Genomic DNA, 25,841 nt, shown 5'->3' with positions numbered 1-25,841 from the left:
CGAAAAAATACTAGGGTTTGCTTGAAGAGGTGCTTTAGGGAAGGTCCTTGACACTATATCAGAACTGGCCAACACCAATGGGCTTGTCTCCTATTGGACTTCCCATGTGGGTTTGACCCCTTGAAAGGGATGGAAAAATTACTGTCACATATTCCAGGAGACTGGGCCTTGGATTTAGCTCAGTGGTTCCGCTGCCTGCCTTGCAAGCACAAGGTCCCGAGTTTGAACCCCAGTGCCAAAAAACAAGAGTGCCAACATATTCCAGGACAGCCAGAGACCAGGACCTGGGGACACTGCTGGGCAGACAATGATCACCTGTTGCCAAGAGTTGTATCAATCCCCTGAAAGTATCTCAAGTATAAAGACTACCGGAATATCTGGGCAGAGGAAGGCCAGACCTTTTCAAAATAAGACAGTGAAGGGGCTGCGGGTATATCTCAGTGGTACAGCATGTACTTAACATGAACTACGCCCGGGGTTTCATCACAGCAAAAATGAAGGAAGGCAGGAAGGGAAGAAGTCATTACCCCAATATACAATGAACAACTCTCAACCCCTTCAAAAAATTACATGTTCCTCTGATAAAAGCTCTTCTCCAGCATGTTAAAAAGTCTGGGGAAACATTGTGACAATTTGTCTATTTTTGAAGCATGATATGTTTACTTAGGGATGATTAGCATTTTTTTACAATCAACTACGTATGGTTAGCTTTATCTTCCATACTTTAGAGATGGATTTTGAGGCCCCTAGAAGAGTCCTTTCCTGAAGAGGACTGGAGTAACCAAAGGCTCTGCTCCCTATTCCTCCTCAGATTTGGTGTCTCTCCCCAAATTGTTTCTTTACTGTTTCCAAAGGCCTTAAAATGAGAGGCTTGTTGTGTGTGAAAGGATGTTGGAGTGGGACAGCAACAACGAGGAGACTCCCATTCCCTTCTTGAATTTGTCTGGAGGTTTAGTATTTCTTCGTCCACTTTCTGAGGAAGATTTATAAACATGACTCTAAAAATAACTCTACTTCAGCTTTCTCGAGTGGCTCTGAACATGGGATCCATCATTTGTACTTATTTCAGTTTCTTCCACAAAAAAACCAAACTTGTCTTCTGACTTGCTCGACCATAGGTGTAGGAACTGGCACCTCACTGAGGGAGTTGAAGGTGACATAATCAAAACTGGGTTAACATGATGTGAGAAATCAATTTGTCTTTAGTGGGATCCATCAGTCTAAATACTGGGACTGAACCATCCTTTTCAAAGATACCAAGACTGAAGTCCTTCCTCTGACCTATTAACTCCTGATCCAAGCCATCATTTGAGGCCCTCTGGCCAGGAGGGATGAGGGTGGACATTTGGGTAGGGATAGGGTGGTTTTTTCCAAACTGCTCTCTTTTTAGTGGTGCAGGAGAGTTGACTGGATGCTCGATATGTCGGGCATAAAATATAAATTATAACATAACGTCAGTCTAAGGGTGGTAGTTATGGCTCCTGCAATTGTGACCAGATACCATCCTGTGACCAGCTCTGCCTCAGTAAAAACCTCCACAATTCCTGCCTTCAATGTGTCTTCCCACTCAGGCTCTCTTTAGCATAAAGGAGAGTGGGATGGGAAGATCTTCCTCACATCCTGTCGATTTTTCCTTCAAAGATTCTTCCTCTTTCACAGTTTTACCCTAGAGGCACTTAGCAAGAAAGCCTTAATAAAATTAGGATCATGTATCACACCTCACCCTGAACCACTGAATAGGAAGAACCCTAGAAGTTAGCATTAGTCACACTTTTTTAAATTTAATAGACTTAATTTTATCAGTGCAGTTTTAGGTTTACAGCAAAATTGCCAGGTTGCAGGGAATTCCTGTACATGTCTTGTTCCCGCATATGCATAACGGTCCCGCCTATCAAGGCCAGAGTGGTGCATTTGTTATAACCGAGAACATCAGTGTCACCGGAAGTCCATAGTTTACACTGGAGTTCACACTTTATGTTGTATATTTCACGTATTTAGACAAGTATGTAACAATATATATCTGTTATTGTAGTATCATACAGAGTTTCACTATACTAAAAATCCTCTGTGCTCTACCTACTCATACTGGCTCTCACCAACCCCTAGCAACCAACCACTGATCTCTTTACTGTCTTCCTAGTTTTGCCTTTCCCGGCATGTCACATTTTTTTGTGTGTGAAAGTAAAAATTTTTATTCTGATTTATTTCTCATGTATAGTTCAATATAATGCCAGTGTTTAATGGCAAAAATTTGGTTCCACTGAAACTCCGTAATGCTAGAGAGCTACTACTTTTTCCAGGAAGAGGTAAACAGCTGGAAAGAGAAAGCACACTTTCTAGCAGCATGGCAACTTAAACCACAGACCTGACAGATCTGTAACTTTTACACTAAAAATGGCACGAGCATGTATTAGCTGGTGACAGAAGTGAGAAATGGGGATCAAGACATGAACACCAAAAGGTGCACTATATATACTATAAAGACAGACAAACCAAATATATCTATAAGGGTTTTAAAGGATAATTATAGAAAAGGGAACCAAATATTTTACTCAAATGTTTTTTAGAGCCTTTCTGTAGAGACACAAATATATATATGTATATTTATCCAAAATACGTTTTATACAGATAAATGTTTCTCAATTAAATATGGGACCAAAGCTATAGTTATAACATAAAGCAGTCTTTTGTAAGACTATCCACCTGAATTTTCAATTGCTTTAAAGTTAGTGCATTAGTTTTCCAAACATAATTACCTGACATCTTTTTATAGATATAAATCAAATAGGTATTGTCTTTTAAAAGGGTGTGCACGATATTTCTAAGATGGTGTGCATATCAAACTTATGACAAGCCCCCAATAAGAATCATTATTAATAAATATATCAAAAAGTTGGATTTTCCTTTTCACAGTAAATATTTTGTGATTACCAGTTGGTAAGTATTGAAAATGCACAAGGAAGATTTTACTTCACAAGTACTTTTATGTTAAGATAATTTGATCCTCTATATATGATGATAAATCTTCACATGTTATAACCATTAGCATGTATTTTTTTAATGGGAGATTAACACTAACAATCACTATGTATAAAATAAAGCACACAATTATTTTGGTGATTTTACAAATTGCTTTTTCCAGGTGTAAAGGCTACAAAAATTCCTAAAATACAGAATACTGAAAACATTAAAGTTTGCCATCTGACTTCGTAGTATTTCCATTTTACCCTGAAAGATAACTTTAAAAATATGACCTTGTTGGAACAGGTCACTTTGCCAATATAAAACATTGGTGAGTGCAAGAAATTGTTTCACTGATATGTGGGATTTCTGCAAATAGTATTTTTTTTTTCTCCTCCAAATCATTAGAAAAATGTTCGAAGATTAAAAAACAAAATAAAATGTGTGGTGGCCCCTAAACTATTTTGAAGGCAGGTAGCTTAGTCTAAGTTAAAATATTTTTTCACTCATAGTAATCATCTTCCCCTCAAATGCCCTTTTTAAAAATGCATGAATCAGTATAATAGCAAGAATCAAAGAGCAGAAACTGTATTTTTCAACAATAGAAAAATCTCTAGTGCTGAAAGATATAGTAAAAAGCAGATTTCTTTGGGGACACTGATCAATTAGTTTCTAATTCATTATGTAGATTTCTCTTTTCTATTACGGGGAGAGTCTGCTCCATTTGATGTCGCTGTTCCATTCACACCATTTTCTGGTCCTTTTCTAGAAGACCAGCTGTCTTTAGTCACTGGTAGTTTCCTCCTTACAGGTGGTGCCTGAAAAGTAGAGTGTTCCCTCTACCTTTGAAGCTGAAAATTAATAAACTTCCACATCATGAATGCTTGAGTAATACAAATGGATGCCAGAACAGCAATTCTAACAGCCAACACATTGAAGTTTCCAGTACTGAAATCCAGCTTCTGATTCTCTGCTCTTGCAAGGCCAAAACCAACAATGAGTTGGTTCTTTCTTTAATGAAAGAATTAAAGTCAGAAGTCTTCCCAAAACAAAAAGAACTGCCCACAGAGAAAATCCTTTCTGATGTTTTTCACTACTAAAATAAAACAGGCGGGAAATGTGGAAAAGAAATTCCACAAAATAATGCAGCACCAGAAGAACAAGTCCTAGATGATTCAGGTTCAAAAGATAAGCTCCAGCAATGTGAAAGAGGTAAAGACCAATGTAGACAAGCTGACAAGGAATAGCTTCTTTTTTGGTTTTCTGGAAGTAGAGTTCAGGGAAAGCATGAAACCAGTAAACCAACTGTGATATGTAGAAAAACTTCACTTGAAATCTCAAGAGGTTATGGGGATAAGTCCTCCACAAGATTGTTGGGTCTGAGATGTAGTTTTCAGAGATTAGAATGAATGTTCCCCAAACACAAGCGAAAAGGTAGAATGCACTAAGCTGACCAGATTCATTAAACTTGCTGTGCTTCATTTTGAAGAAGTGCATTTGTCTGTTAATTTTATCCAACACATACTCTTGAATTATAGCATGAATAATTATCGCCACTAACATGTAGAAGAAAAGTGTAGCCAAATCTTTGATACCATAGTAATAAAGGAAAGCTGAATAGTTTGTTCTTCTGTTGCAGGGAGGGTAACATTGTATTAAAGAGTAACAAAAATGATAGAAGCCTTTGCTGTTATCAAAGCAAAGAGGAAGAAAAGTTTGGTAGCTGGTAATGAGGCAAGAATTAAAGCCCTGGGTGTACTGCAGGCAGTCACTGCCCTCCAAGTAGGCAGTTGACCCCTGGCTCAGGTGGTGCCTCTCAATCCTCACTCTCGGTCCTGGAAAGGGACCCTGTCCCTGAGGGCCTGCGGCTGGGGCCGGTGCAGGGCGCAACATTTTTTGAATCATACAGATCATTGTCTACACAGGTTGTAAACCTGTACACCCCATTTAGAATGCAGCTTAAATTGCATGGTTATTTGTATGCAGGCATACACAAACACAAATTACAAAAACTTGTATTGAACTACAAAAGTGGTCCATGCCCTTGAAATCTCTCTTGAGGAGACTTGTGAAGGTGTCACTCAGGAAATCAGGGGCTTATCTTTAAAATCCTATAATATTCTAATTTGTTCATGTAGTGTTAAAACAGATAGGGAGAGGGGAAGGTGACAACAGTGAGCCCCAGAAATGGCAACTTTTTAGCTGAATCTTACAAAACATCTTCTTCAGACACAGAAGAAGAATGGGCATTCCAAACAAGAAATAGCACACACAAAATGACAGTCAAGAAAGAATATACTATATACAAGGAACAAGAGCAACAGGAACAGCTTTGTGACCAATGAATAGTGCGTGGGGCAAGAGAGTATTGGGATGACAGGCAAGGGCTAGACTGAAATGTTCTGAATGCCGCACTTCATGCTGTCAACACCAGAGCCCAGTAAAAGTTATTCAGCAAAGGAAATACGTGTTCAGATTTACATTTTAGAAAGATAACTCAGGCCAGGCACAATGGTGCACAACTATAATCCCAGCTACTCTGGAGGATGAGGCAGGAGGATAGAAGTTGAATCCCACCCTGTGTATCAGCAAAACCGTAGGGGTGGGGGGATCTTTGAGAGAAATGTATTACAGAGATTTGGGCTGTTACTCCTTTCAATAACATGAGAATTTGGGAGGACAAGGCATACCCAAGTTAACTACTTTTAACTACTAAGTCAGGATCTCTGGGCTCATGCCTGGGTACCTGCAAATGTGACATGTCTACCACCAGAGTGATTCTTTTCTCCTGGGTTCTTGAATTGCCAAATTAAGAAACAGAATGGGTTAGATGTTTGTGATCCCCCTCCAAATTAGCTCAAAGGAAAAAACAACTGTTTTAAATCAAGCAATTGTTAAACTATACAGCAAGATGTCCCTCCATATTCATGGATTATGCAAATATTTGGGGGAGGAGAGATAAAGTAAAGGAGGGTGTACAAAACTGATATGCAAACACCGTGCTATTTCATATAAGGGACTTTCGCATGTGAAGAGTCTGGTCTCCTTGGGAATCCTGGAAACAATTCCCCACAGGAGCGGGGGAGGGATTATTCCCACCAGTTCTACTTTAAAATGGCAAAGCACTCCTTTGCATATGCCTATTTGGGAATCAGGAATTCCCTTAAAATATTTGTCTCCAATTAACAGATTGGATGACAAGGTAAGAGGTCTCACAAGAAGATGGAGACGTTTGTTTGTTTGGGTTTGGTTTTTTGAGACAGGGTCTTGCTGTGTAGTTCAGGCTGGCCTTGAACTCACTATGTAGTCCAGGGCTGCCTCAAATTTACAGCAATCCTCCTGCCTCAGTCTTCTGAGTGCTAGGATTATAGGCATGTGCCACCACGCCCAGTTGAATACTTTCTTTTTAAAAAGAAAGTGGATAGATTAAAACAGAAACCATATGTCCTCTGAAAAAAAGATACACGGGACGGAGAATGGAGAGATTCAGCCTTTCGACTATTGTCCATTCAACACCTAAGCGAGGCCAGAATCCTAAGAGCCTGTCCTTAAAGCAATGCCATCTCCAGTTTCCGGGGTTGATTCTGCTCCCCAAGACCGTAGAACCCGTTATCTTCCTTAAACTTCAGTCTCAATTCCTAGTTTGTAAAACGAGGCGCTGACCACAAGTGATAACTTTGTAAATCCCTGTGCTTCCCCGCCGGCCTCCGCCCCACCCCACCCCCTTCCCCGGGGCGCGCGGGGAGGTGCCAGCCGCCCCCCGGGACCGCGGAGCCCAAGCGGAGCCCTTCCCCCTGACCGGCTTCTCCGGAGCTATAGAAAAGCCAACAGTAGCAGATCTAGGGGCGGGGAAACAACGCGGCTCTAACAGTTCCTTTCCCTCCGGCACCCTCCCCCTCGGGGCGTCGCGCCCCACTCCCCCTTGCACCCGGGTCTCCCAGGTCCCGGAAGGTGGAGGTTGGAGATCCGCGGTGCCAAAATGCTCCTCCCACGCTGTGAGGGCGGGGCTTGCCTCGCACCCCCCCACCCCTCCGAGCCGAAGCCCGGCTCCCATTGGCCGCGGGGCGTGACGGGCGGGGCGGGGTCTCCTGGAGGGGCAGTCTTGGCGGGGTGTGCACCGCAGGGTGTCAGTTTCGGGATCCCGGTGACCTGCGCTGCGAGCTGTGGGACTGAGCGCTGGTTCTCTCCGAGGCTTCTCCCCCGGGGCTGGCTGAGCGCCTCCGTCCCCACGCCCGAGTCTCCCTCAGCGCGGGCCCTGCTTGCGTCTCCTCCGTGGTGCTTTTCGCTCCGGAAGACTTTCTGTGTTTGTTTTCTCCTCTTCCCTCTTTGTCGCCCCGAAAGCCGGCCTCGCCACAGCCCCGCTCGAGGGGGAGTCGGACTCGCGGAGAGAGCCGGCCGCCGCTCGCTCCCTGCCCCGACCCCTCCTGCGCGCTCGCCGGCCGCTGCGCTCACCCTGCCTGCCGCCCGCGCCGTTCCCCGAGGAGCCCACGCCGCCGTCATTGATGCACCCATTCCAGTGGTGTAACGGTGAGTCCGGGGCAGGCCGGCCCGAGCCGCGGGGGGGGGGGGGGGCGCGGTCGCCCCCTTCTGCCGGGCTTCTCTGCGGCGGGACGGCGGGGTGGGCGTCCCGCCGCCCCGCAGCTCTGCACAGCGCGGGATTAGAGACAATCCGGGTTTAACTCCGGCGCCTCTGAACGTGTGGCACGCCAGGGGCGTGGGAGGCCAGGGTTCCCACCTTTGTGTGGCGGTTCGGCTCCGCTACCCGCTCCCCTGCCTTTGTGCGCTCCAACTCTGTTCTTTGTTGTGGTGGTGGGAGAAGTAAATCCGCGCTCGGGCTGGGATCTCCTAGAGGGAGCTCAAGTTCCCCGACCTGAAACTTTGCAGGCTATTTTAAATATGTATACAATGCTGCGTGCGGGACGGAGCGCGGGGGTGGCTGCCTCTCTCTTTGTTGGACGTTGAGCCAGTGGAAGACGCTGGTTAAAGACTGTTTCTTCATTGAATTGTTATAACCTTGCAGATATCTCGGTGCCCAGCTATCCTTGGGATGCGGAACCGGTCTGGCAGGAGCTTGGGGTCTCTTTCTGAGCCTAGGAGGTGGCCGCACCTCCAGGAGCAGACAGCTCCCCGCCCCCTGCGCTGCCAAAACCCTCACCTGGGTTGTGCTGCTTAGTCAGGTTAGCTCACCTGAGACTTTTTACCCGTCCAGGTGATACAGGTTACCCTTGGGTCCGGAATTCTCATCTGAACTACCTGAAAAGTAGAGTCCTTCTGAACAGGATTGTTTCAAAACCTTAGATCCTAATCGCCATCTACCCCTCCCGCAGCAGTAGTCTTAGCGCTTTGATCTCCTTTTTCGAAGGCTTGGAGAGTTTAGAGAAGGAGGAGTCGGGAGAGAGGTGAGAAGCAGCTGGCCTTATTTGTGTGGCAGGCTGGCTGGCGGGGAGGGGGTCCATTCTTGAAAGTAGACTCTTGCCGGATCTTGGATTAATTATTTCAAGAGGCTTTTGTTTTAAGGCAGGGTTTGGGCAGCATGTGTGTGAGTGTCCTCCATCCCCCTTCTTCCTCCTTTTGCTAGTCAGGTCTAATTTCCTGAAAATGAACTGAGCTGTGTGTGATAGGCGAGTAATGGGCTGGGGTGGGGTTGAGGAAGGACGGTGCATCCCAGCATCTGGGAAAGATTCCCAGTGGTGGGGAAGGAGAAGCAGTTCCCAGATCTGGTCTTTCTTGGCCAGCCCTTCTCTGACGTCATTCGGCTCACTGGCTGCCAGCTGAGATGAGACACTCTGGTGTCAAGGTTTTCATAGGTTGGTGAGACAATGGAATGGAGACTTAGGGAGGACTAAGGCACTGTCGCCAAGGCTGGACTTCTTCCTTCAGCCCCTTTTGTATGAAGCTTGAGAGCCCTGGAGGTCTTGCTGCTTTATTTTTCACTTTTTTCTTGCCCTCTGTGGTACTGGGGATTAAACCCAGAGCCTTGCTCATGCTAAGCATGCACCCTACCACTGCACCTAGCCTACTCTTCCAGCCGTTGTCTCTCACTTCCCAAGGTGACTGCCAGATGCTGTCCTTTGGCTCGGCCACGTTGGAAAATACCTGGAGCCCCTGGTATGTGGGGCTGGTATTCTCTGCCCTTATACGTTTTAGAGGAATAACTCCATTGTTAGCTTTTGGCCAGCATACTTTTTCCCCACTTCTTTTTAATAGAACAGATTGAGCATCCTTAATCAGAAAATCCAAAGTCTAAAGAAAGTCTGAAACTTTGAAGTGCTGACCTGATACTATAAGCAAAAATTCTATACCATGGAACTGTTTCATGCCCCCAAATTATTTTAAATATTATATAAAATTGCCTTCAGGTTATATGTATCAGGTGTACATGAAATGTAAATGAATTTCATATTTAGATTTGGGGTCCACTCCCATTATGTATACCAGGATCCCACTCATGAGAGGTACATGGAAGAGCCCAGGCACATGGCCGGGGGTGACCCTTCTTAGAGCATCAAATGTAGCTTTAGGAAGAGGTGTGGACAAAAGGCCTCATTGGCCTTTCGGATGAAATTTTCTAGAAGGGAAGTCCTGAGCCCTCTACCAGTACAGACTGAAGGTTGGCTCTTTTGAGACAGGGTCTCACTATGTAGTTCAGGCTGGACTTTTTTTTTGGTAGCAGGGATCGAACTCAGGTCCTTGTGGCGGAACCACTGAGCTAAATCCCTGGCCCAGTTCAGGCTGGACTTGAACTCACCATGTAGCTTTCTGCCTCAGCCTCCCAAGTGCTGGGATTACAGGTGTATGCCAATATTCACTTCTGAAGGTTGGCTCTTTAGCCAATCCAGCATAAGGTCTTCATGGAACATTGATCTCCTTTTGGCCCATACAGTGTCTTAGTTACTTTTCTCTTGCTGCTGAGACAAAATGCCCAACACCCACAGTTAAAGGGGAAAGGGTTTATTTAGCTCACGGTTAATAGAAGTTTCAGTCCATAATGGACTGGCTCCAAGGCAGGGTGGCAGAGGAGCCACAGTTCATTGCTCCACAAGAGAGCAAAAGCAACAAGAGGGAACTTTTTTTTTCTTTTTTGAGACAGTCTCACTATGAATTTCAGGCTGGCCTTGAACTTTCAGTGATCCTCCTGCCTCAGCCTCCTGAGTGCTGGGATTACAGACCCCAGCCCAGCCCTAGAGGGAATTTAACTGTTTCTTTCTGCCCCCCTTTATCTTATTCAGACTACTTAAGTAGCACTCACACCCTTAATCCTAGTGCCCTTGAGCCTAGCATTGCATCATAAATCAATTCCAGCATCACACACTCTATCTAGATCCAGCCACCTCTGCAAAAGCCTATTACCACTTGAGACTTTCGGGGACATCTAGACACAAGCCATAATAGAGAGTAAATATTTCAGTGGGAAAGGCTGCTGAAAATAATTTTCTAACCCCTGCTGGAGCCTAGAAGGCCCTTGCCTTCCGGTTGAGCACAGCAAAGTTTAGTAGCTGATTATTTCTTTAATTTCCCCCTTAATCAAAAAGTCTTTTGGAATAAGAACTTCTTTTGCTTTTTGCTTCTCCACAATGTCGGTCACTACATAAAGCAGGTCTTCAACAATACATGTTAGTTAACTGGTTATTTAATAGCTGAAGTCAGTTTCTGGGCAGTTTTCCCAAATATCAGTCTTCTTACTTTAAAGTAGGAGCTTTTGCCAAGGGACCCAGGTTGTTTTGAGAAAGTGGGGAGTTATTTATCTGTTAACTAGTTACTGAGCAAGCCAAACAGGAGGCTAAGCACTGGAGAATATGCAGAAGTCCAAATTGCTGTCTTCAGATACAGGAGTCTCCAGGCTTGTTTCTTTCTTTCATTCTTTCTTTTGACAGAGTCTCACTACACAGTCTAGGTTGGCCTTGAATGTGCTGTGCAGCCCAGGCTTGAGAACTTGTGATGTACTGGTACTGCAGGTGTGCACCACACTGCCTGGCTTGGTACTTCATTTTTTATACTGAAAGGCTTTGTGCCTCTTTTCGGTCCAACATGATAAGGTCATCCAATCATTCTTCTATGTTTTCTTACCCTTAGTGTCTATCACAGCGCTTAACACTTGTTTGAGTCAGAATAAGTTGATGCTAGGAACAACAAGGCACTGAGTGAGCAGGAGCCAGAGCAAGTGATATAGGCTGTGGGTGCTGTGGAACACAGGAAGAGGAGGCTCCCGGGACTTTCGCAAAGTCCAGGGCTGGCAGACTTCAGAGAGGACAAGGGGATCCTACACAGGGATGGATGAAGAAAGATGTGGAGGCAAATGGGGAAAAGCTTGGGCAAGAAATACTGAGGTCCCAGCCACGGTGGTGCATTCCTGTAATCCCAGCATTTTGGGGGACTGAGGCAGGAGACTTGCAAGTTTAAGTTCAGCCTGGGAAACTTAGTGAGACTCTGTTTCAAAAAATTAAAAAAGGGGCTGGAGATGTAGCTCCATGGGAAGGCCCTGGGTGCAATCCCCAGTACCACGAAAAGAAAGAATGAAGAGACTGGCCCGACACAGGCGTAGTGCAAGAGATGCTGAATGGGAGATTGCAAGGCAACAGCGAGCACATCCAGGAGGATGTGAAGCCAGACATGAGTTTGGAAAGGGGGTGATAAATGGAGTGGGAGGGGGTGTCAGACATTCGGGGGGAATGAGAGAAGGAACCAGAAACAGTGATGATACCAGTGAGGAAACAAGAGTAGGTGATGAGTGTCTGGAATAGCTTTGTGGCCGTAGAATGGGGCGTAGTATGGAAAAGGCTTTCGGGAAAGCCAGGATGGTCCCCCCTCAGAGTGAGGGGTGAAGGAAATGAGATTCACTGTGTGGGAATTGACTTCCAGTCTCTCCGGCCGGCTTCTGTTGAGCTGTGGAAGCACTGGTAATTGTCAGGTAGAACTTTATGGTCTGTTTTAATGGGTCCTGGCTCCTAACCAAGATGTAAGGAAAGTGCCTAGAACCGAGAGCCTGAGTGCGGAGAACTTTTTGGAGCTGGACCTTCTTAGCTGTTTGGCTGTGGGCGGGTCATTTAATGACAGAGTCTTTTTCTCTTGGGTGGGGAAGTAACATTTTACTGTGGCATTACAAAGATATAATTGGAAGCCAAGCATGTCCCTGTGGCTCCTGCTACTCAAAAGGCTAAGAGAGGAGGATAACTTGAGCCTAGGAATTCTAGGCCAGACTGGGCAACATAGCCCACTTTTGTTATAAAAACAAAATAAAACAAAGCTTAAATTGGTGGCGTGGAAGTGTGGTTAGGATGTAGTAGCTACAGTGTGTTCTGTTTAATTGAGGTTTTGTTTTTCCCTTTCTCCACTACCATCCTCAGCCTTTGGCTTTTCATCAGGTTGTTCTTTCCAGCTACAACTTGACTCCCATCCTTCTTGGGAGACATGACAATAAGAAAATCTTTTTAAGCAGAACTCTTTGTTTCCTTGCCCAGAACCTGGTCACATACCCACCTCAACATCAACTATTAGCAAGATGATAATGACCACAGCACTTCAAGGACCAGTTGGAATCTGTGAGAAGGGAAGTGTCTAACGGCAGGCCAGTGCTTCTCTAACTGTGCAGGGCCATCACTTGCAGGGCTTGTCAGAATGTCCATTCTGATTCACTGAGTCTGGCGTGGGCCAGTGATTCTGCATTTCTAACAAACTCCCAGGGTCTGCCATTGTTACTGTGCGCTTTGAGTAGAAAGTGGCAGCTGACCAGGAAGGGAAGCAGTGACTCCCTACCCTCAGCTCCCATAGCTGCTTTCTGGAGTGCCAGCCTCATCTTGAAGGGGACAATTTCTATTCTAGTCCTGGGACAACCTGTCTTCTGGAGTGAGTGGCTTAGTAGTGGCAAATGATCTTTGCAAATGCACTTCGTAATTTAACAGCCAATTTCTTACAACACCATTTCAGTCCTAAATTTTGCTCATTTTCCTATACAAAATGATGCTTAGAGAGGTAACTTCTTAAAGGTCATCACAGCTAGCCAGAAGTACTGCATATATTGCTCCATTTTGCAGATTGGTTAAGTAATTTGCCCAAGATAAGGTATCTAGTCACAACCCAAAATATCGGCCCAAGCCTCTGAGTGAGAAGTTGAGCTCAAAGCCTGCCATTCCAGCTGAAACAGGATGTCATCAGCCCCAGTGGTAAATTTCTAATATTATTTTTCCCCTCTTTCTTTGCAGGGTGTTTCTGTGGCCTGGGACTGGTTAGCAGCAACAAGTCCTGCTCAATGCCACCCATCAGTTTCCAAGACCTTCCGCTCAACATCTATATGGTCATCTTCGGCACAGGCATCTTTGTCTTCATGCTCAGCCTCATCTTCTGCTGCTATTTTATCAGGTTGGTGGGCACTGACCAACCTGGGGAAGTATGTCAAGGAGGGAGGAGGCCCAGGGTAGATACTAACCTTCATCCCAAGCCCTGCTGGGAGGACATGACTCGGCCTGCCCTTCTCTGGGCCTTTGGGACTTTGTGATTCTATTTATATCAGCCTATCAGGTTGTCCCAGAGTACATAAGGTCACCATCCTGTCTCTGGTCTAGTTATTCTAGAATTGCTGTCTGGCTTGAGTACTGTAGCTGGTGACTCCCCAGCTGTTCCTCTCTTGTTCTCACTCATGTCCTTTGGGCAGCCAGGAACGGGTGCCCATCAATGGCCTCTTTCTTGCCCTCCTGGGAAAGCCTGTTGTCAACTTTTCTGATGCTGATATTGGCAAGCTAATGTTGAGAGAGACCTGTTTGTTTTGCCTTGTAAGCTGTTTTCCTAAAAAAATTTTAATTTTTATTAGTGCATGTTTGCAGTCTATAATGATTACATTCATCACAGGAAGTTGGTACATGTACATAACACACCTTGTTATGTCCTCTTTCATAAGCTCTTCTTTTTAACAGTGGAAAAAAAGGGAGTCACATTTAATTTCTTAGTGATCCAGGGAAGAATTTGAGCTTGACAGAGGTAGCCAAGCTCTAGGAACTGGTGGCTGTTTTCTACAAAAGCATTTGGGTAATTGGTATTTAGAATGGAAAGCAAGGTAGTAGTGTTTGTGCCTGGGGTGTACTGTTGGAATTGACAATTTCTAGTGGTGTGGGACTGTCCTGTATGTCCTGTATGTTCTGTATGTCCTGTATGTTGAATATCCCTGGCCAGTGAGCATGCTAACACTAGTCCTTGCAGCCTTGTAATAACTGTCTTCATCCCCACCACACATATTGCCAAATGCATGAGTACACATCATCTGGGGTCTAGGCCAGGGTCTGATCAAATCACTTAAGAAGATTAAGGCAAAGGAGTCCTGGCTCCCTCCTGAGAAGCTCTGCTAGGTGAGTGCTTCAGCTGGGGAGCAGCTAGAGGGGAAAGGGGCATCTGTCCGTGTTCTCAAAGCCTGAAAGAGCTTCCTCAAGGATGGAGACATTGTTCTGGGCCTTGCTCCCAAGTCCTAGTTGGCCACTGTGGGCCTCTTCTTCCTCAGAACTTTGCAAAAGAATTCCTAGGACTAGGACCTATGCAGAGAAGGTAGTGATTTACTTTCCCTCTTGAACAACTGAGTATGAAATTTGCATTTAACTCTTAAGTAGGGATGAGGGTAGATTTCTAGTATCTCTCCTTCCCTTCCCTTCCTCTCCCTTTTCCCGAACCCTAAGTTTTCTCCTTTAAACACTTCTGAGCACTCTGACCTTTCCCTGTAACTCCTGTATCAAGCAATTCAAGTCACTCACTTCCCCGAAGGCTAAAAGTGAACACATACCAAATACCAGAGACTTATTAGGGTAAGGGTGGGAGAATCTGCAAAACCAACCCTGTTTGGCTCCTTCATACACACACACAGACGTGCGCGTGCGCCAAACCCCCAAAGTGATCAAGAATAGAATGTCCAGAGACTCTGGCCTGGCACTGGGTGACCAGGATTTGTTTCCTAACAGTGCCACTTAGCATCACCTTAAGTTTTCAGCTACTCTTTGGGCTTTTCTGTGTGCCAGGCATGGTGGTCAGCATTTTGTAAACCATTTAGCTCACTTAATTCAGTGTGAGCCCACTGTATGTATAAATGAAGACATTCATGCTCCGACAGTTAGGGCTTTGCCCAACGTGATCCATCAAGACGGACCCCAAGGTGGCCTGGTGTGGTAACAATCAGCTGGTCTTCAGAGTTCATCCATGTGTTCACCTTCTGTGAGTCTTCATCCTCATTTGGGAAGTACAGGAGCCCTTGTGGAAGCTGTGGCTGCTGCCTGACAACTGGATATCAGGTCCTGCAGAGGATAGGCTGGGTATCTGTGTGTTACTGACCGGTTTCTGTTTATTTAGCTGGAGTAAAAAAACAGAGCAGTTACCCCATGATGCTAAAAGCTGTCCCCACCAGGTGCTGCCAGCATCACCTGTCCCTTTGCGGTAATCTGCCCCCTTGTCCACCCACCCTCTGTCCTGCAGCCTGTGCAAAGCCAACTGACCCTGGCTACAGGGGCTCACTGGTATGTGGAATGTATGCCTATATATAGAAAGACACACACAAGCGCGGAAGCCACTTCCTCTCTCCTTCTTGGTTTCCTCCTCAGCCAAAATAGGCCCATGACCACTGCTCCTGACCTGGTTAGCTCACAGCCAAGGCCAGCTGCCACTGCCAGCTGCCCCTCACTCCTCCGGCCCCCAGAGCTGACCTCTGCCCTGCACAGGACGGAGGGGCTGGTGAAGTACAAATAAGCAGGAAAGGAACGATTATCTTTAGGATCTGGCTGCATTATTGTTTGTTCTAAAAGGGAAAAGAGGAGAGGGAGAGCCTGCTGGCAGTGGCTAGAAATGGTCTCATTGAAATCAGGGTATTTTTAGTTGCTTTGCTCAGCCAACAACTGAGAAGGCCACCTGTCCAAAGTGGCTGGCTCTCTGTACCCAGCTGGGATTACCTAGGGTTTTGCTTTTTGCTGTTTTCCTTGCAAGCTTTTTGGGCCCCATTTCATCATGATCTAATCTTTCCTGAGCTGAATTCTTTACTCAGAACAAAGGTGCAGCTCTGATGCTCTCATTCTGAGAGTTCTGAAGGATGCCTGGGTGAAACCATTAAAAGGCGAGGGCCAGACAAGACTGAGCCTCCAAAGCTGTGTGGCACTCCACATTCCCCAGACAGAGTTAAAGACAGATGGGAGGGAGCAGCCAGGCATAGTGATGCACCCCTGTACTCCAGAGGCTCAGGCAGGAGGCAAGTTTGAGGCCAGCCTGGGCTTCATAGAGTTAAAGGTCAGCCCAGACTATATAGTGAGACCCTGTCCCAAGCCCCACTCTCAAAAGGCTCAGAGGTAGTGTTCATCTAACATGAGTTTAATTACCACAACTGCAACACACAGGCGCTTCACCACTTCCTTATTTACACTGCCTGTGCCTCATAATGGTGCAACAGCATCTTTCTCCCACAAAAGGCATCCATCTGGGTGTCAGGCAGGTCACAGTGACTCCCATCAGCTATGGATCCGTCCTCCCTGTCCCTCTCATCTGCAGGTTGGGGTAGAAATGCATGTGTTGCATTGCAAGCCTCTTCTGGGCCAAGGAGGAGTCCTCTGCCAAGTTACAGATGGGACAGTGGGAGCACTGGTTAGGCCTTTAGCCCAACCCTTCCATGAGCAGAAAGCACAAGGGGAGAGAGAGGGAAGAGGGGCAGTAGGCTGGCTGCTGGCCAGCCCCAAGTGCCTGGCAGGAGTCAACCTGCGGGGAATTACCCGGAGGCTCCAGGGACAGCTACTGCTTTGTGACTTCTTGTCTGGAAGGGTGAGGAGGCTGGTAGGCAGATCTTATTTGCTCTGCACTGTGCCTGGGGCATGGCTGGCTGTGTCCTCTGCAGCTGCTTCTTCCTCAAACCCAGGGATGGCGTCAGCCTCTTCGGTGCCCTCGGGGCATCTTCACACCCTCTTTGAAGGGGCTGTCCTGGATGGGAAGTTCTCTCTTTCTCACCCAGATCCTAATTCTTCTGTATAAGGTCAATGGTAAATAGTTGAGTCTTTGCTGGTCCTGAGCTCTCAGCTCTTCTGATGGTGTATAGTACAGAAACTGAGCACAACTGTGTTCTGGTAACAATTAATAAATTCTCAAGTTTGATTGTTTTTGTCTCTACTGGTATAGATCAAACCTAAGGCCTTGAGCATGCTAGGCAAACATATACCCCTGAGCTACACTCCAGCCCTATATTTTTGTCATGAGATATAATTCTACTGTTATTGTTAGTTCATTTTTATGAGTTATTATTCTTCTGTTTTCAAACATTCTTAATTTGTGACCCCTATAAAAACAGGTTGTGAGTGAACCTTATTTGGCCCATAATCTGCCTTTACTCTAATTTGATGGGTTTTGGATGGCTTCTTCCAAAACTCAGGCCTGTGTTAGAAATCTGGGGGTGCAGCTCAGTGGTAGAGGGTGAATTTAACACACATGGGCTCAATTTATAGCAATACACCCAAAACAACAAACAAAAGAAACAAGTACCGGGGATGTAGCTCAGTGTGCAAGGCCTAGATTCAATCCCCAGTGGCACAGTGAGAAAGGGGGAGGAAGAAAGAAGAGAGGGGAGGAAACTGCCAAATTCAGAGTAAGTCTCCACTGAAATAAAAAGATGCAAAATCAGTGCATAATTATGGTTCCAGCTATTTGCATCATAAGCCATTCAGAGAGACACAGATTTTATGAAATGTAGGTATTTCCCAAGCTCTAATTACATTCTCAGGGCTGTGTTTGGGAGGAATGGGTCATGTTCGGTGGTAAAAAGGACAAGCTCTTTAATCACATAGACTTTGATTTAAATCCAGGCACTGCTGCCAAGTAGCTCTATGAAAGTTTTTGGCAAATGACTTAACCTCTTTGGGCTTCATTTTCCTCATCTACAAAGGAAAATATCCCCTTTTAAGCTGTTTGGATCAATGAGAACACACTTGACTATGTTGGTATCCAAATGTCACAGAGGAAATACCCATGAGCCTTTAGACCATTGCTGTCAGTAACAACATGCTGTGTTTGGGATATTGAGAGGTAGGCCACATGCAGGCCACCAGCCTGGTGAAAAGGAGAAAACCAGGAAGGTATTGCCTGTGTGGTTTGTCTTGCACCAGAAGGCAATGTGTGCTTTGGTTCCTGAATACCTGTGTTCTCTAGATGGAAAATTCCTCACGGTCAACAAAGACTTGTTTATCCTGCCACTCTAGCTTAGTGGAAATATCCCTTTTAAGAATACCTGTCTAACTCTGTACACTCAGCACATGGTGGATATATCTAGTTTGAATGCCTGAGGAGTTTACCTGGTGGGAAAGTACAGGGAGAGCAAACAAGCTATTTGGAGTGCTCTACTGGAGAAGCTCCCAGCTGCATATGGGACCTGGCAGTAAGTCAGCAAGAGTCTTAGTCCTTAGCCAACTCTGGGTGGCTGCTGTAGGTCCAAACCATGCCCCATGATGCTTAGAGGCCAAGCACTCCTCTGCTCAGCCCAAGCAGCTAGCCAGTCTCTCCTGCTTTGATGACTATTCCTGCAGTGGTAAAGTAACCTGTTCTCCCTTCTTTCTCCCCTAGCAAGCTCCGGAACCAGGCACAGAGTGAACGATACGGGTATAAGGAGGTAGGTTCCCCCTCTTTCCCTGACACCTGCCTCTTCACCAGGTGCCATGATGGGGGTCAGGCAGGAGAAGAAGCCTAGGCTGTCCTGACCCTCAGCCTCTTCACCTGCCTGAGGCCAGCTCCTCTCCCTGTCCTCCAGCCAGGCTTGTTCCCTTCCAGGCTTGGTTCTCCCAACTCAGGCCTCCTTTTTGCTCCCCAGGTGGTACTTAAAGGCGATGCCAAGAAGTTACAGCTCTATGGGGTAAGTGGTCAGGGACTGCAGTGGGAGGCCTCAGCAGGTAAGGAAAGAGCACCTCTCTCCAGCTCTCAGCCTGAGCCTTTTACAAGAGCCTTTCTCATCCCTGCCTCTGTATCTCCTTTGGCCCCATTAAAGGGACTCTTCCCACCAGGTAGTCATTACATGGAATTCATCATTTCTGGAACCGGCTAGGGCAGGACACAAAGGGATCACAGGAGGGTTTGGTGAGTGGTGACATCCAGCCCCAGGACTTCAGCTGTGCGTAATGTGTAAGGGAATGATGGTTGCTCCACTCCATGCCATGGGCACACTGCAGTTAAGTTTCTCCACATCCAGCTCTGGTGGCCTGCTTTTTCATTGAAGAAAATCAAGTGCTTTCCCCATGTATACACCTGTCCTCACAGACCACGTCTGACTAGTGTACCCATTCCAGTGGCTCTTCCTCACCACATATGCCGGTTCCTTGAGTTTCTCAACTCTAACTCTTTTAATCAGCCCTTTTCTGCTCCTTCTCACCTATGCCACTCCTTTCCCACTTATTTCCCTGGGCTTCTGCCCATAACCACAGACATTCCTAATCAAAGTGTTTGTGGTCCTCCAGGAATGGGGAGGATCCAAGCATCACCAAGCATGAGACTGCCTAGACATGGCCTCATTTTATTCTTGTTTTTGATGTCCACTATTACATTCAGCAAGTTCATGTGTTTCCTAAGACTTTCTCTATAAGAATAATTCAGCTGAGACATATAGGGACCTAGACAGATTTGGTAGCACATGTCAATAATCCCAGGACGGGCAGAATTCAGGCATGACTTCAAGGTCAGCCTGGGCTACAAAGTGAGTTCAAACCTGGCCTGGACTACATAGTGAGGCCCTGTCTCAAAAAACAAACAGCAAAACCCCATAAAGGACTTAAGCCAGGATTTGAAGGACACAACTCACCACATTCTTCCTCATTTCTAGCTCTTACTGACAAGTGCCCCCATATATTGAGCTAGAAAGATTCAAAACAATACTTGTAGAATAGCACCATCCAAAGGAAACTTCAGTGATAATGGAGTGTTCTGTCTATATTATCCCATGTGGCAACCATTAACCTAATGTAGCTACTGCACATTTGCAATGTGGCTTCCACTGAAGCACGAAGGAGGCCATGGATTCTGTTTCAAAATAACTGTAAGCTAGCCAAGTCGACCCCCTGAGCAAAGCCCGCTCTCCCAAGTTGAAAACAATTATGGTCCAGAAGTTAGCATGAAATTAAATGTCCAAGAAACACTGTAAGGATTTGACCCCTTTATGAATTTTGTGATGCATGAATGTATGGAGCTTGCTGCTGGCAGGTAGCAGAACAATGCTGGTAACATGAGAAAATAATATCACATTTGAAGCCTTAGGATGAGTATAGATCCTGTTAGGCAGAGAAATTCAAGTCCTGTCTCCAAAAGGCATGATTTTTTTTTCTCTCCCTCTCTTCCTCTTCCTCTCTCTGCCTCTTTCTTTCCCTGGCTCTCTGGCTCTCCTGGCTCTCTCGGCTCTCTCTCATTCTCTCTTTCTCATACTGGGGATTGAAGTCAGGGCCTCTCACATGAGCACACACTTTACTACTGAACTACACCTCTAATCCACCCCCCCACCATTTTGTTTTTTGAGACAAGGTCCTGCTACATAGTCCAGGCTGGACTTGAACTCGCTATGGGGCCTTGAACTTGCAGTCTTGTTGCCTCAGCCACCTGAGGGCTGGGATTACAGGTGTATGCCACCATGCCTGACCACATTTTTTCATATTAAATTTCTCTTAAATAAATGATTATAATATGAAAAATAAATACGGCCAGTGCAAGGCAGGAGGTACCTTTAGTCTTCTTTAGCTTAATTTAAATTTAAGCAGCCACATGGTTAAAGGCTACCATACTGTTGATGTAGTTTTGTAAAATAGGCTAAATTTGTCTGTCTGACTAAGGAGACTGGGCTAAAGCTTAGTGTTCTTGGCCGAGGATGAGATCATGATATCCAGGATGGGTGAGTAGGTACTTGCCAGTCTCCTCTCACAGGCCCTCCTCTCTCTCCACAGCATACCTGTGCCGTGTGTCTGGAGGACTTCAAGGGGAAGGATGAACTAGGTGTGCTCCCATGCCAACATGCTTTCCACCGCAAGTATGTGGGGATGTGGGCATGGCTGCCTGTTGGAGAAGTAGTCAGGGAGCATTGTAGGGAAACTTCCAGTCCCTGCCTCCTCCCATCTACCAGTGATGCCCTAGATTCTGCCCTGCTTGGAGAACAAGCCAGCCAGAGGGGTTAGGCTGGGGCAGGCATAGGGATGTTCTTGTTCTGAGAAGCAGCTGGGCACTTGGAGGCAGCTGGAGTGGCCTGGGGAAGCTGCCCAGAGATAACAGTCCTTTGTTCACAGGTGTCTAGTGAAATGGTTGGAGGTCCGCTGTGTCTGCCCCATGTGCAACAAGCCCATTGCAGGCCCTACAGAAGCCACTCAGAGCATTGGGATCTTACTGGATGAGCTGGTATGAGCACTGCTGTGCCAGGAAATGGAGACCACCTCTTGCTCTGTGGATGCCTGGCCCCTCACAGCCACACCGAATGAGACTGTTGAATGGTGATAGTCACATTCACCTGAAGGGGAGGGCGGGGCAGGGCTGGTGTCCCACCCTAAGGGTGAGATCAGTACCAGACTTGCCCATCTTTCTGCCTCTGGAAGCCTTCCTATCACTCATTACCTACGGCCTCACCCAGCCAGACTTCTGTGCCCTAGTACTGGACATCTTCCTACCTTGTCCCTGCTTGGGAAGGAATCCACCCTTACCTGACCATGGACATTGAGCCCGTCCTCCCTCAGTGTTCCCAATAAGAGGACAACCTGTCCCAAGCTGTCAGGGAGAGGCTGGCTCTGCCCCACCTACAACCTCCGCTCCCCTCCCTACTTCCACAGAAGAATTGAGGGAAGGAAGGAAAGACCGAGGAACCAGGCAGCTCCACTGGAAGTGGAGGGCAGGGACCTCTACAAAGAAAACAGTCAATGTTTACATGGGACCTAGTGAAACAGGTTGGGTTAGCCAGAGGCAGGCTGACTGCAGGGGGATGCGGAGCCCTGCTTGCCCCTGCTAGGACCTGAGGTGCTATCTATCTATACCCACCCTTGCCTCTTCCTCAGTTATCTCAGAGCTTCCTATTCCATGATGGGGTTGGAGAGCCCCTCCAGAGGAAGGCCTGTTATACACTCAGCTGCTCCCCAGGGGCTTTTTCTAAAGGGGTGAAAGGGGGAGCCCAGGGACGGGAGTATTGGAACTTACAGTATGGACAAATACCTGCTTCCCCTTTGTAAATAGTATTTTTATACTTCATCCTCACCACCTCAGGCTTTACACGTGGGATTTCCTTCCCTGCAATGGAGAGGGTAGGAATCTTCCCTTCCTCCCCAGAATGGGTGAGGGTGGGAGAAGGGTATGTATTTAAAGAAAATTAAATTTAATAACAATTTTGTCTAACCAATTTGCCTGTGGTTGTGGCTCTCCCTCCTGGCTGCTCTGACAGTAGAGAGAACAAAGTTCTCTAACTGGCTCTTCCTGCCTTCCCCTACCAAAATCAGACATGTGTACAGAGTTGATCCTAATCCCTTCTTATTTTTTTTAAGTTAAAACAAGGTCTCACTATGTTGCCCAGGTTGGTCTAAAAGTTGTCATTGTGCCTGAGTCTCCTGAATGGCTTGGCTTGTATGTGTGCACCATCACACTCAAATGTTCTTGTCCTTAAAATTAGCCAGGCATGGTGGTGCATGCCTATAATTCCAGCACTAGGGAGGCTGAGGAAGGAGGCTCCCTTGAGTTCAGGAGTTAGACACCAGCCTGGGAACCCATCTCAAAAGAAATTTTTTAATTGGTAATAGATTATCACTTGTACAACATAGTTTAGGACTAATACCAGTGTACAGTAAAAACTTACTTAGCCAAGCTCATTTATCAGATTTCTCAAATATTTTAAAGTTAATGTTTTCAAGTACTTCATTGCACTAAAGCTTGGAACTAATAAAATTCTACTTGAAATTGTCAGTGCCCTTACTAACAAGGTCTAGTTTGCTTACCAGAGAAGCCTGATCTTTTGCCCTTTTCTTACCTGACCTCTGTCACTCACTGGCTGGCACATCCTGGCCCATAACATCTATCTGGAGGTGTCAAATGGTAATACTTCATGGGCCAGTGTGTGCTCAGATCTTACACACATGTCCTTCAGCCCTGCTGTCAGTGTAACGAGTCAGTAGTGGGTGTGTCCAGTGGGCTGAGAGTTAGGAATGCTTTTCTTGGCTATGACTGTATGAGGATGAGGCAGGGGTCCCTGTTTTCCTCGTGCCAGGGGTTGATACTGGGTGGCCAACTGGGGAGCAAGTGCTGAGTGCTGAGGATTAGGAGCATGTGCTGAGTGAATTGCAGTGTGCTGTGGAGTTGGCTGTGCAAGAGATGCGCGTCCCGAAGGTGCCAAGGGTCCTCCCATCCCTGCAGGTGCACCATGGGAATACAGCACTTTGTACTCATGGACAGCCCCAGAGGTGCAGCTGAGGCACCTGCTGTCCTCGTGTTATCAGAACCTGTCTTCACCCACAGGTGCACCTGTTCTTGATACTTCCTTCCTCTTCACACCATAACCCTGCTTAAATCCCCACCCTTCTAGCTACTGCCAGGCGTATGGAGCTTGATCTTGCTTCATCAAGGGTACCACTTCCTCCTCTAGGACTGCTAGCTTGCTTTAGTGCAGGGGGAAATGCATTCTCTAAGCAAAATAAAACCTTCTCTCTAGCTCCTGCTGTGGCCTCGTGGTGGATGCTGGTAATCAGTAGATTGGCTTCACATCTCTTGCCTCATTATCTCCCCTTTATTTTAAGGAAAATTTATCAGTATTGAATGCATTAGTGTTTGTAGGAAAACGCTATGACAGATATGCATTTTATGAGTAAAATATGACACCTATAATCCCAGCATATGGGAGGCTGGAGCAGGAGGATCGCCAGGAGTTTGAGGCCAGCTACATAGGGAGACCCTATCTCAAGCCAAAAATAAGTAAATGCATTTCACAAATTTTCAAATCAATTTTTTGAGTTCAAAATGATGAGAAATACATTATAGTGCTTCCATTCAAGTCACATAATATGTATTACAGAGTGCGTAAAAGGGAAAAAAACCAAGGTATTGCTTAGCTGATCAGCTTAGCTGACAGCAGCTGTGCACAGGTTAAATCATGGTAAGCCCCAAATTCAGTGTCATTAGCATGGTCTTGTTGCTTGGTGCAGTATTTCTAGACATCTGCTGCAGACAGGTGCTGGAGGACAGAAAGGTCCTTGCTTTGGGGAAAAGGCACAGGTGCTGTTCTTTGGGTGAGTGAGCTTGAGTGGCAGAGAGATCCCTAGCTTCACTGGTGTGGAAGCAACAGTAAGATGCTGGCCTGGATGTGATGCCAGAGAGAGTCCTATCGCCAAAGTTCCATGAACATTAACCAGCCTGTTTGGGACCAGAGAGTGCAAACAATTTTGTATGAAGCTGGAATGGGGAAAGACAGGTTGAGAAAAGTCCTGAGTGGAGCCAGAAACAAGGGGTTTGATACAGTAAATATCCTAAAATTTCTTTAGATCAGGCTTTTAAAAAAATCTAGGTATCTTTTGAGCACCAACCCAATTGTTTTTTCCTTTGTGCACTCAGACAACTCCATAAGCAACTGTAGTACATCTAGTGCTATTTAAATTAATGAAGACTGTGCACCCCAAATGCATTTCAACGGGGAAACCACTGAAGGAAACAGTGATTGCATGTATAACAGGATTCCAACTGCACTGGTAATTCAGAGGCCATTTTGATCAATCAGAAGATAATAAGTGGCTACCAACCTAAAACCATTTGCTTTCTTTTCTGGAGTTTGGATTAGGGACAGAGTATTGAGAAAGGCAAATAGTTTATACACGGATATTGTGAGGGCAGAAACAAACCCAGATAGTGTGATATCTAAGTTCAATGTCAGCTTTACTCCTCACTGCTTAGGAAGCAGCAGGCTCTCCGTGAAGATATTCAAGAAAGTATCAGGTGTTATTAACTCCTGGGCTTATCCATACAGGGAAGACAACAACCCCCAGAGAACTGTCAGATGATATGTGTGCTTGCCATTATGTATCACCATGTGGTAGTCTTGTTTCTGTTTGTCTTTTTAACTCCACAGTGAACGACTTAAGTCTTATGTGGACCTACCACTTATAAAATGGGTAACTGCAGTGAGGATAGAAATTCAGAGTTCCTGTTGTCAAATTTTGAGAATCACTGTCTACCACAGATTGGAAGTGTGTCCTTTGAAGAATTATATTCTGGGTGGGGGTTTTAGCTCAGTGGCACCATGCCTGACTAGCAAGTGCAAGGTCCTGAGTTCAATTCCCTGTACTGGAAAGAAAATTGTATTCTCTGGTGTTGAAGATGTAGCTCAGTTGTAGAGTACTTGCCTAGCATGCCGGAGGCCCTGGGTTCAACCCCCAGTAGCCAAAAAGAATTGTGTCCTCCCATTCTCACTTCTCCCCCATCAGTTCTTACTCCTGAACCCACTGCAGCTCCACTAGGGCTTTTTCCCATTCTCAGGATCTTATTTTATGCCTCCCCAATTTTCTCATTTTTCTCCTAAGTTAAGATCAACCTGTGCCTTCTATTCCAGCACCCTTTTCAATGTCTCTGACCATATCATTCACAGGTCAGTCTTCTGTTGAAGCCGTTAAGTACAGACAGGTTCAGAAGAACAGAAGTGATCAAATTGGAGACAGTACAAAATGACCAATTATGCACATTTGTACAAATTTATGGAAAATATTAAGACCCAAGCCTTGGATTCCCTCTGACTCTACTAAAAAAAAATAAAAACTTTGTTCATTTAATTCCTTTCTGATAAATGGGTAGACTATACAAAGAGGGAGGACATCTGGCGTCACACTTGTACTATGGTATGGCACCTGATTCTTTGCCTATGTGACAGTCTTCAGAAGAAATCAGGACATGTGCTTTGTAGAGGAAGG

At 46.0% G+C, this 25,841-nt stretch overlaps 1 protein-coding gene and 1 pseudogene across 3 annotated transcripts; one reads left to right on the top strand and one right to left on the bottom strand.

Moving 5' to 3' along the window:
* Nucleotides 1-3,217: 3,217 nt before the first annotated feature.
* On the bottom strand, nucleotides 3,218-4,576 carry LOC101723999 (translocating chain-associated membrane protein 1 pseudogene; annotated as a pseudogene).
* Nucleotides 4,577-7,052: 2,476 nt separating this feature from the next.
* Rnf122 (ring finger protein 122) lies at nucleotides 7,053-25,703 on the top strand. 3 transcript variants are annotated; one of them, XM_087217278.1, is made up of 7 exons: nucleotides 7,053-7,488; nucleotides 13,161-13,317; nucleotides 18,517-18,562; nucleotides 18,761-18,802; nucleotides 20,871-20,953; nucleotides 21,207-21,315; nucleotides 25,523-25,703. In XM_087217278.1, the coding sequence occupies exons 1-7, from the start codon at nucleotides 7,464-7,466 to the stop codon at nucleotides 25,640-25,642; spliced, it is 582 nt and encodes a 193-aa protein (XP_087073404.1). In that variant the 5' UTR covers nucleotides 7,053-7,463; the 3' UTR covers nucleotides 25,643-25,703. The 3 variants fall into 3 exon arrangements, with proteins under 3 accessions (XP_087073404.1, XP_087073405.1, XP_004855455.1); XM_087217279.1 differs by having other exon boundaries at nucleotides 7,054-7,488; nucleotides 24,496-25,703; XM_004855398.4 differs by having other exon boundaries at nucleotides 7,056-7,488; nucleotides 21,207-25,703.
* The last annotated feature ends 138 nt before the right edge of the window (nucleotides 25,704-25,841 follow it).

Source organism: Heterocephalus glaber, unplaced genomic scaffold (genome assembly GCF_053883595.1).
Source record: "Heterocephalus glaber isolate CG9 unplaced genomic scaffold, H.glaber_assembly_v1.0 deba00001461, whole genome shotgun sequence".
NCBI classification, from domain to species: domain Eukaryota; kingdom Metazoa; phylum Chordata; class Mammalia; order Rodentia; family Bathyergidae; genus Heterocephalus; species Heterocephalus glaber.
Note: the sequence above shows the minus strand (reverse complement) of the source record. Positions and strands in the feature narration are given on the sequence as shown.